Source organism: Triturus cristatus, chromosome 11 (genome assembly GCF_964204655.1).
Source record: "Triturus cristatus chromosome 11, aTriCri1.1, whole genome shotgun sequence".
NCBI classification, from domain to species: domain Eukaryota; kingdom Metazoa; phylum Chordata; class Amphibia; order Caudata; family Salamandridae; genus Triturus; species Triturus cristatus.
In genome coordinates this window covers 824,948,892-824,961,963 of record NC_140594.1, presented here as the reverse complement: position 1 = coordinate 824,961,963, position 13,072 = coordinate 824,948,892, and the positions used below count along the sequence as shown (strand labels likewise).

General features: G+C 41.7%; 1 protein-coding gene across 2 annotated transcripts in view; it reads left to right on the top strand.

Annotated features, from left to right (window-relative positions):
* The window catches only part of PLEKHA2 (pleckstrin homology domain containing A2), a 571,168-nt gene that overhangs the window by 474,127 nt on the left and 83,969 nt on the right, over nt 1-13,072 (top strand). For both annotated transcript variants that reach the window (XM_085634579.1, XM_085634580.1), the window contains one exon: nt 3,738-3,806. In XM_085634579.1, coding sequence (XP_085490705.1) covers nt 3,738-3,806 — 69 coding nt within the window. The remainder of the gene's footprint in view (nt 1-3,737; nt 3,807-13,072) is intronic.

The window sequence follows — 13,072 nt, the reverse complement described above, 5'->3', positions numbered from 1 at the left end:
ATATTGCCAATAGAACCTTTTACTTTATTTGCAATATGAACGGGTTAAGGATATTGTGTAAAAGTTATAGGATTTAATAAGGGAAAGAATGATAGCAAATGGAAGAACCTGTAATTATTTTTTAGTTTGTTTAATTTTTACTGAACAAATATATAATTTGTTTATCTCAAAGTGCATTTGTGCATAAGAATCAACTAAACCCCTTCCTGGTAATGTTGCTTACTGAGCAAAGGCTTCTTTTCCAGGTAGTAATTCGTTGAATGTTGATTTTATTAATGTTGACTGTAATTGTTTATTGAGACTAATTTAGTTGGGATAAAATAGGGCTGTCTCTGAAGAAAACCAGGAAAATTAGCTGCTATAGCCAAGTCGTTGCATAGGTTCAAGCAATACGTTGTATATTATGTTCAGGTGTATCACCATTTGAGCTGAAATAATGGTGTGCAGTAATTAATAGAAAGCATCACGTTATTTTTAATAGCAGGACTAGTTTTATGTTCGCAAATGTAGACCTATTACATCTGCAATGCAACACAAATAACAGACGAGCTATTGCAGTCTTTCTGTTATGTCTAGGGTTCTACAGACATGGTTTTAAAAATAAAAATTCCAGCGCCTCTATTGTGTTCCCATTGTTACCACTATTTCAATCACTTCTGATTCCGAATTTGGAGAGTGATGGAGTGAACAAAGATGTAGTTGAACTGGTTGCTTTCTCAAAGACCACTGCAGGAAATATTTCCCAAAGGCAAATTTATACAGATCAAAATTCCTGAAAGCCATGCTGGGATGAGGATGAGCTCCTCAAGAATGGCGTTGGTCCATGTTGCTGGTAAAGAGATTAGTAGAAGCGTTAAACGAGAGTGTAGAAAAGCATGTCTCAATAGGGCATGGAGACATGCCTGATAGCGAGACGTTAGGTAATGACCAAGAGAAGGACCGGAAAGAGAGGATAAAGAGGACGCTAAATAGGCAGTGGTAGAGGAGAGTGTCAGAAAGGGAAAAGGTTACCTCCAGGAAGAGAAAGAAAGCTAGTAGTGGCAAACCAGATAGTGTAATGGTGGAGGTTCTTCCTCTACTGCAGCCGATTACAATGTGAAAAATTCTGTAACACTTTTTTTGCAGTGGATACACGTTTTGCTGGTACTATCCAGATGCAAACAAGGCACCGCCTCTGTATAAGTATATTTAAATAAACCATAGACAAGACAATTAACCATCCTGTTCACTCTTAAACAAATTTTCCTTCATCAATCCGACTGACCTAGTGTCATTGCACACACATTCGGGTGATGCCTTTCCAAGTTCCTGGTGTCGTAGTTGCAGTTACTTCGGCAAACCTTGTGCAAAGTTAAAAAGTAGTATTTTAGGAAAACAGTCATGTAAATAAAACAGTCATTGATGGTGATTGCCAAACCACAGTCATAGCCCTTTTGCTTGCTCCCTCTTCTACTCATGAATCTTTGCAAAGTAGTCTTCATTCATTTTAAAAACCAACTCCGACCTTTGAAACAGCTATGTTTCTACTGGAGAAACAAACAACCACAAACTTACCTCCTACCCATCTCCAGCATGGTTTCATACAGACCTCTCTGTCCCTACAATGCAAAACTTTACAGAATGTGTAGTAGAACCAGACATCAAAAAAGCCTCTGGACCTCTTGATCCTTGCCAACCTTTGACCCTTTCACACCTTACACATAATCTCTAAAAAATCATTCTCCATCTTGAATCAGTATTTCGACCAAAACAATCTGGATTCTGCCGGTGTCAAAGTATTGGTCTACCTTCCAAAATAGTGCCTTTAAAAGAGTGGATAAGGGCACTTTCAGTCAAACTTTGTTTCTCTGCAGCTTTTATCACTGTGAGAGATCAGGCCCTTCCAGATGCTGTTCCTGCAGCTGAACATTGGTCTATAGATGTTTTACCAGATCAGGGCCTGCATGTTTCAGATGGGATTTTTCTTACTTGCGAAGTATGGCAGGGCGTAACTGTGTCCTTTTCAGTGGTTCGTTCTTTGAACCCTCTGTTTTCCATATTATTGAACATTAAGGTTAATATACAATTGTATGATTGTATGCGAAAGGCATGCAATTCTCACCAAAATGTCGTCTATGCCAATATCTTTACTGACTTGCAGCTCTTGTCTCATTGCAGTCAAAAAACTGATACAAAAGAGCTTGCTACAACTATTTAGTAATTTGAACAAAATAAATCATGTTTTTTGGATCAAAGTAAAATCTGCCCGCTAAGATATCCGTTCTCCACTCATTTTCACGCCAATGACTTTTCAAAAAGCAAAACATGTCAGGTTCCTCCTTGATAATAATATTGCCCTTTCACTAGAGATCAGTGGCAAGTGTTTTTCTACCTTCATGAGCTCACACTCAACCTTCATCAATTCCCTTTTGAATAACAAGCAAAGTTTGTAAGTCACCTCAAATGCAGCAGGCCATATCTCCCTTGTGGACTGAGGAAGCTCCTCCTTTGGCTCGCTGTGGAAAGGAATTTTGTTATCATGCATTCACAGGAGTCAGTACATTTTTTCCTTCATATTTAATTGGCCTCATGCTGCCATGCCTGGTTCTCACACTGTTATGAGAACCAAACAGTTTCTGCTAATGGTGTCCCTTACAGTATGTGGTATGGAATTCCCTGCCCTTAACATAACCATAACTTACGTCCCTACTACTCTAAGCAGCAGAAGTTAAATGATTCACGCTTAAAGACGATTCAATGGTACAGTGTGCTACTATAACTGTGGTTAGTAGTTGATAGTAATATGTATGTGACATTAAGCACATGTGTATGTTAATAGACAGACGGACAGATGGATGGATGGAGAGTTGGGTGGGTGGACCGACGGATGATAGAGAACGATAGATAGATAGATAGATAGATAGATAGATAGATAGATAGATAGATAGATAGATAGATAGATAGATAGATAGATAGATAGATAGATAGATAGATAGATAGATAGATATTTGTCAAGAGTTAGTGATTACACCATCACCAACTATGTAAATCTATGGATGGAGGCTTAAATATTAGGTTATAAACTTGTTGTGGTTGGAAAGTAGGAAAACTGCAACCTTTTAGTTGACACATTTGCTGCTGCAAATGATCTGCTGGTAGCACTTACTGTCATTTTCTGGTGTTACTTCCTGATCAGTTCCCAAAATGCAGGACAATCTAAATAACCAAAACTAAATAATTGTAGGAGAATATGGTTGTGAAATCCCGCACATGTAAAAACAGAAGTAGCATGTTTTATTATAAAATATATGTGTATATACCCTTTAAGACCACAGTCCATGAATGTTGCCAACAAGCTGTGCTCATCTAATGTCACAGCTACATAGGCACTGAATTAGAACTTTGTTTCACCATTTTTTTTAAATTTCAGTCAGCAGCCTTTTACTTCTGAGTGAGTAACTAAGCATGGGTCAGCACCCAATAGAACTGACCTTCTCCTTCAAACTAAGTAGCCAAGTCCTTTTGCATTCTGGTAAAAAACCTCCCAATATATTGAGAAACATGTTCAATATGTTAGGGGCGGAGGGACTTTGAAAAATTATAAGGATTTGGTCTATAGACCTGAAAATATTACTTGAGTAAATATGTATTGAAAAAGCAGCTTTGCCTAACATGACACCTCAAAGTAAAACTATGTGTTGTGAATCAAAGAGCAGGTAGCTAATTCATAAAATATTAATTTATTTTTATATTGGCAGCGGAAGAATTGGAAACGTCGGTACTTTGTCCTTGATGACTATTCGATAAGTTACTTCAAATGTGAAAAGGTAAGTTCTAAGTTAACCTTCCAACAATCTTACTGGTTGTTTCAAAGGCCTGATCCTTAAGCTGATACAAGGAGGTTTAAAAAAGGGATAGTAGTTGGGCGGTCTTTACTGTGACGGGCATGTTCTCAATATAAAATGTAAAATGATTTCACTGGCTGAATACGATATTATTGTTATTATTGTTCTGCTCTTTGTAAATTTGTAAAGCGTTCTGATTCCCGCATGAGTCATGTTCATGCTATAAAAAATGAATAAAACAAAATAAATATAATACATTGCTTACATTCTCCTGCTTGCGTATTTAGCATTGGCTTCATATCAGATTTCTATTCATATACCTTGTGTCGCCATTGTCAACATGGCCAATCCATCTGCAGTACAGTTTTTGCGACCACATCTCTATCTTTGATGGTATCACTGCCTTTTTTGAACTGTCAGGACCACTGCCAACTTTGTTGTGACTGATACATTTACAGCGGTCCAATGTGTGTTTCATCACCATCAAGAATCTCTACGTATCAATCAATTAATCAAACAGGATTTATTTAGCATGGCTAATCACACGCAAGGGTATCCAGCTGCTGAGGGCCTTGCTGCTTCAGGAGAGATCAGTTGAACAGCCAGGTCTTGGGCCCTTTCTTTAATTCCAGAAGTGAGGGGGAGGTGAAGAGGGAGGTCGATCGAGGACTTAGCAGTGAGGTAGGAGAAGTGTCCTCCACTATTGCTTCGGCAGATGTGGGGGAGGTGGAGCATAGGCATCTGGAGGATTGGTGGAAGTTCATGTAGTGGTGGATGTAAGCTGCTCCTTGATTGTGAAGAGTTTGAAGGTGTGGATAAGCATCTTGAATTTACATCTCTTCTGAATAGAGAACCAGTCGAGCTGCTTAAGGTGGGGTGTGATGTGGGTCCATTTGGTGAGGTCGAGGATGAGTCTGGCAGCTAGGTTCTGTATGGTCTGCAGTCTCTTCAGAAGGTGGTTAGTGATTTCTATGTAGAGTGCATCGCTGTAGTCCAGGCAGCTGGTTACTAGGGCTTGAGTGACAGTTTGTCTGGTTTCGACGGGGAGCCTTTGAAGATTTTATAGAGCATGCTAAGAGTGAGGAAGTAGGCGGATAAGTCTGCGTTGAGATGGCTTTTTCCGGTGAGCTTGCTGTCCTGGATAATGCCACAGTTGCAAGCATAGTCTACTGGAGTGGGTGAGGGCCCTAGTTTGGGAGGCCACCAGGAGTCATTTCATGGGGGGTTGTTGTTCTGTAAAATCAGCACTTTTGTTTTGTCTGTGTTGAGTTTCAGGCAGTTACTTTTCATTCAGTCAGGAACGCTTATGCAGCTGCGGAAGTTGGCCCTTGTGGTCTAGGGTTCTTCTGATAGCCAGAGGATAAGCTGGGTGTCGTCGGAGTAGGGTATGATGCTTAAACCATGAGTTCTGATGATGTTGGCCAAGGCGGTCATGCAGCTGTCGAACAGTGTGGGGCTGAGGGACGAAACTAGACGGATGCATCAGATGGTGTTCTTGGGTTCCAAGGTGAACGTGGTAGGGGGATTCTCTGGGCTCTTCTGGTAAGGAATACGGTGATCCATTTAAGGATGTCTCCTTGGATTCGTATCTGATGAAGCCTCTTGATCAGGGATACAGTGTCAAACACTGCTGAGAGGTTGAGGAGGATCAAGGCCACCGTTTCTCGCCAGTCAAGTAGTTTTCTGATTTCGTTGATTTCAGCGATCAGGGTGGTTTTGGTGCTGCGGATGGTGTGGAATCCAGAATGGGAGTGGTAATGTGGTAAATATTCTTTTTACCGAAACTGAATTTCGGTAAAAATTTGGTAATGTGGTAAATATTCTTTTTACCGAAACTGAATTTCATACGGAATCTTTAAATAAAGTAAAATAGCTCAGAATAACAAGAGGCAGAATCCGTGGTATAAGAGGTTTTCTAAATGGGCTTTATTCCATCCAAAATGGCCGACTCGAGTCGCGGCCTTCAGGTTCCGTCACCACGAGGGTTCAGGAAGTGAAGTACAATACTTTATTGACAAGAAGTAACTTTTATAGGTCATACATTTATAATGAAACAAGTGCAAAAAGGCGTAACAATTGATAAGATAAATTAACATAGTGATACGTAATTGAAACTAGGCGTAATAAGGAGCAAAAAGAAACGTGATTGGCTCTGATTATCTTACATAGGTGGATCTATACGATAATACTTAACATGGATGCGTGCGCAGCAGCATGACGTGTGATTGACGTGCAACTAGGGGGTGAAGGGGACTTGACATTTAGCTCTACATGTGGAGACGAGAAGTCTAGGGGGTCATGTCAACCTAATCCCAAATCATATCTAACATCCTATGTTTAGAGAACTATGTTATCCACAAGGAAGGACTCTCGGACAGAATCTATTCTATACTAACTGTATGTGCGTGTACAAGCGTCTAAGTGTCTATATGAGAAGCGAGGGGCAGAAAACTTTCCATGGCAACAGGGCTATGAATCACTTGCAGGAGGACGGAAAGGCTGAGTCCTTTGCCTGTGAGCTAAAGGAAATGTTTACCTAAATCACTAGACAGGAATGCATCGGCTGAAGAGCAAACTAGATAATTCGAAGGTGAAATACAGCTTCTTGGCAGGCAGGCGAAAACTGGCCGAGGCAGGCACCGTTAGCTGCACAGGGAGTAGGACAAAGTTCATGGATACAGATGTGAGCTCAAGCTGAAACTGTCAGAGACAGAGAGCAGGGAAAGGCTTTGAGGAAAGAATCGGGCCTACTTGCCTGAACTGTAAAAATGGAGTACCTTAGCCATATAAAGTCGGTGGCTTTTCATACTTAGGAATTGAATATCCAGCCCATTGATGGCGGATCTGACAGAGAACATGTCGACGGTAGACACACATATGTTTGCGTCTTGGAAACTGGAACTGGAGGGAACATACATGTACTTGTGACATGCACATAGAATCGTTGGGGTCCAAGATAGGGGACATAACTGATCAGGAAAATCCACATTTCCACATTCCCTCCTTGTCCCCTACTTGCCCTTCAAGAGATATCAATCTTCATCATTCCATCGATTTGCTCATGGAGCATCATTTCTTCTTCCTTCCTTTTCCGGCATTTTGAACGAGAACTTTGATATGGAATGCATGATGTGGCACACAGACCACAAATAGCTGGTCCACATTGTAGGCATAAACAACAACTGAAGAGCATAGAAAGGCCAATACCTAGGAAAGATAGAACTCTCCATCCCCAGGCTGATATCACACTCCAAAACCACCCGGACCACGTCCAAGTGCCTGGATTCTCGTGTATCTGGCTTACAATCTTATGAAGGCGTGTTATAGCTTTATATACAGATGGCAAATTTTCTGGTATGAATATGCAGCAGCTGGATCCGATGACCCTGCAAGCTCCGCCCCTATCGGCCAGGATGACGTCAAGGACAAGACGATTCTGGAGAACAACAATTCTCATCACTGATTGTTCCTCTGTCAGATTGCCTAGGGCGGCTATAGTCTCGTTTACTACAGCTTCAAGAGTCTTGGTGAGTCTGCGTATCAGCTTACTATTTGATATTGTACCTATATAGGGAAAGATACCTTTATTGAAATCTACATACTTGTCCCATGCCGTCTCAGTATAATCGACAACTGGGAGATCTCTACGCTCTCTTTTGTGTACTAAATGAACATTTCGATAATAATCAGGGGGAGCTAGGAAAACAGGTGGCAAAAGGAATGCTATGTAACAGGTACCATCCCAATCTAGAGGCAGACGCATATATGCCGTCTGACCACATATAAAGTAAGAATGGCGAGAAGCTCTAAATGAAGATTTCCCTTGATCACTATATTCTACTGTAGTAACGCATTTGCTATGGCCCATGTGTATGGAACCAACTTTTCTCACACATAATTCACCCTTAACTGGAAATACTGACATAGTGGGCAGAATTAATTCAACTTCGGATTTGACGTTCAAAATCATGAGATTAGGCGTAAAATTACCTAATTTATACACTTCATTTTCTAAATCAGTTCCTGTTCTACTGGGGTGACCCTCCTTATTAGGGTGACAGACTTTGAATAAAATTAGATTCAGATTTCCCCATATCCAATGTTGTTGATAAACTGCTGTGTCTGGGTCTATGGAATTTAGTAAACTAAACCATGCTCCACAGGAGCCATTGTGTGTGAACGGATGTGGAAAGAAAGGCAGAACTCCTTTGTTATTCTGATAGGGAGGGAGTCGGCCACACACCCAACAATTGGTGGCATTACTAGTCTGATGGGAATGATGTAACATACTAATGAAGGTGTTATTGCGCAGCGCAAGTCTATAAGATAATTCATGTGGCGGTAGGTCACTAAAAGAATGTTCAGCAGTAATATTATAAACATGTCTAGAAATAGGATGATATATGTGCAAAATCACACTCGCAATGATTATTAAAACACTCAATAAAAACAGAATTAATAATGTCCTCACACAGTAGCTACGCAGTGATTTACAATACGCCTGTCGTTTCAACATTTCTCTGGTATTTTCTCTACTCAGGTCCAAGGGATACATGTCAGAGACAATTCAACCGCTTCACCTTGGAGAGGACTTAAACAATCAAATTGCTCGACTGTTTGGGCCTAAGTTTTAATTTATAGTTCTGAGAGTCATTCCTTTCAACAAAGGGAAGTTTTGAATCAGTCTGTGAGGGAGTGCAGGGCACAGTGTCTATATCCGAGGATAGTCCATGAAATTTCTTAACATGGCTGGAATGTATCCATCCTTTGCGGCCCTCCACTTTCACGGCTGTTCTTGTGGTCAGCAGGACTAGCTTCGGTGTTTTCCACCTGGGCTCCAATTGGGTTTTCCGATCGAAATTCCTCACAAACACCAGATCCCCCGGAGCAACGTCATGGGGTTTCACCTCAGTGTTGTCAGGAAAAGCTGCAGCTACCTGTGAACGACAAGATTGTAGTGCAGACATCAAGGAAGCCAGGTAATCTGTCAGCATATTACAATTAACATCAGTTATTTTACGTGGTACAGGCGTCCCCCACATATTTGGTGGCCTTCCGAAGATCACCTCATACGGGGATAGCCCTGTTCGAGAGTGTGCTACCATTCTTATGTAAAATAGTGCAACTGGTAAGGCTACTATCCAGTCAACACCTTTCTCCTTACATATTTTAGACAATCTGATTTTCAAAATTTGATTATGTCGTTCCACGAGACCTGCTGCCTCGGGGTGTCGGACACAGTGGAACTTCCACTGATATCCCAACAAAAGTGAGACATGTTTCATTAATTCGGATGAGAAAGGCTGGCCGTTATCTGAATATACAACACGTGGTAGCCCGTACCGTGGGAAGAATTCTCGAACTAACTGTTTGGCAGTAGTCGGGGCCGTGTAATCTGATACTGGGTACGCCTCAGTCCATCGGGAGAGAGCGCAGACAACTACAAGAACATATTTGAATCCTCGACATCGTTCCATCTGGATATAATCCATTTGGAGCACTTCAAAAGGATGATCAGGAGTCTGGAATCCACCCTGTTCTACGGGAACACTTTTTCCCGGGTTGAACTGACAACATATCATACAGGTACGGACCTTTTGTTTAGCTGCTGCTCGTAAATGTTTATTGAACCAAATGTGTTGAATGCTATCTAGCATAGCTTTTTCTCCTAAATGCGCCGGGCTGTGAATTGTAGCTATAATGGCTTGGACCATAGAGTCAGGAAGAAACCATACAGATTTCTCCTTCGTCATCCATCCCTGATCTGTCTGGATCCCTCCTAGTTCAGTCCATTTCTTTAATTCTTCTGCAGTAGCATGTGTCTGTATGTCAATTACGTCAAGTGCGGGATCCTTAATTGTCATACACTGTGTTGGTGTCTGAACTATTGGCTTTGTCATGTCTAATGTGCGATTCTGAGCAGTCTGTTTAGCTGTTCTGTCAGCTAAATCATTGCCTTGAGAAATGATATCAGTAACCTTCGTGTGTGCTTTACATTTCATAATCGATATAGCAGTGGGTAGATGTATTGCGTCTAACAAGGCATGAATGAGGGGTCCGTGCTGAATGTGGGCACCATGGGAGGTTAAATAACCTCTCTCTCGCCACAGTACGCCGAAGTCGTGTACAACTCCGAATGCATAACGTGAGTCAGTGTATACATTAACTTTCTTATTTGTGGCTTGAATACAGGCTTGTGTTAGAGCAATAAGTTCTGCTGCTTGGGCTGACAAAGTATCTATACAATTTGTCTCAATAACTTCAGTGTCTGTTGTGACTGCATACGCGGCCACTAAATCTCCTGTACTTGTTCTCATGCACGATCCGTCTACATACAACGTCAGGTCTGGATCTAACAATGGAACGTCTGTCAAGTCTTGTCTAGGTTTCGTCTTTATTTCAATGATTTCAACACAATCATGAGCTAGTGGGTCTGTTCCAATTACAGGTAATAGTGTAGCAGGATTCAATGTATTACACCGTCGGATCTCTATGTGTGGTTGAAACAATGTCAGTTCATAACCGGTAAGTCTTGCTATGGTCAAGTGTTGTGTTTGTGTTCGGTTCACAAGAACCTCTACTGCATGTGGTACTTGTACTGTCAATGGATGTCCTAATACTATGGCATCGCTTTGTCTGATTGCTAAAGCTGTCGCCGCCACTGATTTCAGGCATGCAGGCAAAGCCTGAGCTACGGGATCTAATGTACTGGAAAAATAAGCACATGGCTTGCGTGATCCTGCTTGATCCTGAGTGAGTACTGACAAGGCAGTACCTTCACGTTCTGTAACAAAGAGTGTAAAATGTTTGCTATAACATGGTGTTGCTAAAACAGGTGCTTGACATAAAGCTTCCTTTAGGCTTTCAAAAGCTTGTGTATGTTCCTGAGTCCAAGGGAGAACAGTCGATGTGGCTGCCTCCTGTGTGGTTAACTGAATGAGTGGTTTTGCTAGAAATGCGTACTGAGGGATCCACTGCCTACAATATGAAGTGAGGCCTATAAAAGCCCGCACTTCCTTTTGTGTCTGGGGTATTGACATGTTAGCAATTAACTGGATGCGATCTGGTGTAAGCTGCCTTCCCTCCTTGGACAGCGAGTGACCAAGATAAATAACTCGCTGGACACAGAATTGCAGCTTAGAAGGAGACACCTTGTGCCCCTTGTCGGCTAGAAAATGTAAAACTGTCAGAGAAGCCTTTTCACATTCAGGTTCGCTTCTCGCAGTGATCAGCAGATCATCGACATATTGAAGCAGTGCAGTATTGACTGGCATGTGGATACTGTCAAGTTCTCGTTTCAGTGCTTGGCTGTAGATGCTGGGGCTTTCTGTGAATCCTTGGGGAGCGCGTGAGAATTTAAAGCTGCGCCCATTTAAACTGAATCCGAACAAATATTGGCTTTCCGGATCTATTGGGACGCTGAAAAAGGCATTCTTGAGATCAATTACAGTAAAGAATGTTGCTTCGGAATCAATTGCTGTCAATAATGATGATATATCAGGGACCACAGGAAATTGTGGTACAATGCACTTGTTTAGTTCACGCAAATCAATAACCAATCGGTATACTGGTGGGGCAGTAGGATCAGTTCGTTTAAGAATCGGAATTATCGGTGAATTACATACATTGGAGTCTGTTTCTACAACTACTCCCTGGGCAATTAGCTCATCAATGATTTTCAGCAAAGCCACTACAGCATCATGCGGTAACTTGTATTGTCGCATTCGTGGTAGTACCACTCCTGCTTTCAATGTGACTCGGTATGGTGTAATGTTCATGCAGCCAACATCCGTAGGGCCTTGTGCCCATAGATGTACTGGTAAAGTCTGTAGTCGGGGATCCATGTCCCTAGACACATAGTGACCTTTAAAATCACGTAGAAACAACCTTACTCCTTCCGGAGAACAACATATTATGGCTCCTAGTGCTTTCAGAGTTTTAATTCCTAACAGATTTTCTGGGCATGATTTAGTAAGCAATAAATCTGTAGTTCGTGTCAAAGGTCCTATCGTAAGTGGGAGAGGCTGTGATACTTCATTAACAATAGGTTTTCCTGAAAAACCAAGGGAAACATTTTGAGAGCCTGAGAGGGGTGCCCCTGGAACTTCACTACGTTTTATAGTTGTTCGACTTGCCCCTGTATCGAGTAAGAATTTTCTATCTTGACCTAACAATTCACTATGTACATACGGTCCTTCTTGATCTACAGGAATCTCGATGAGCGGTAAGTCAACTTCCCTCTCTAGGCTTGTTCATGCGTAACGCTGATACTCAGGATATTCATATTGTGCAGTCTGATACATTTGTCGTGTTGTGGTTTGTGTGGCAGTAGCAGGCAACGGTGGTGCAGCTGGCACAAACTGTATGGGCTGTTGTGAGGCTGGCATGGACTGTTGCTGAACTGGCATGGACTGTTGCTGAACTGGCATGGACTGTCCATGCTGCATAGCTCCTTGTTCATTCTGATCTTGTCTAACTAATCGTGGTCTCTCTTTTGCAATACCTGTAGCTATATTACGTTTCAGGACTGGACAATCGTGTACATAATGGCCTAGTTGCTTACAGTAATTGCAGGTTCCTTTTACAGGAGCTGCAGAATCACCAGAATGTGTCACACCCTTTTTGTGACCCTCTGCTGGTACTGTCTGAGAAACTAGCATTTTCATTTTTGTATCCTTCATGCGTCTATGCTCGTGTTCTTGTTCATCCCTAATTCTATTGTGATGATACTGTAACATTTGTAGCATTTGTGACGGAGTGTTACTTTGCCAGGTACTCTCGAATTTCAATATTCTATTCTTCACTGGAGGCAATGCATTTTCCACTAATTTTGTCACAAATAAATGTGGATATGAGTCACTACTTGCTTTTATACCACTGTTTATACCAAAACATTTTTCAAATCGAGCATAATAATCGCTTGTGTCTTCATCTTGCTTTTGTTTGCAGGCTGTGATTGCACCCCAATCTTCCTTTTTTGTAGTTAATAGACGTGGCAGTACCTGTACTAGTAAACCTGGTAACAGTTTAACTTTATCCCCGAGCCCTGAACCTGCAGTTCGGGCCCTTTCTTCCTCTGCTAATGCTGTCCAGTCTATCTTTTGGTCTCCCACTTCCCACTCTTTTTCTTTCAGTTTTTCATAGATGCCAGCAGGCAAAAGCACCTTTAATATCGTCATAATATCAGGAAAGGTGTACTCTCCCATTAGTAACATGTCTTTAATTTCTCGGTGGAAACCCGCTGGGTC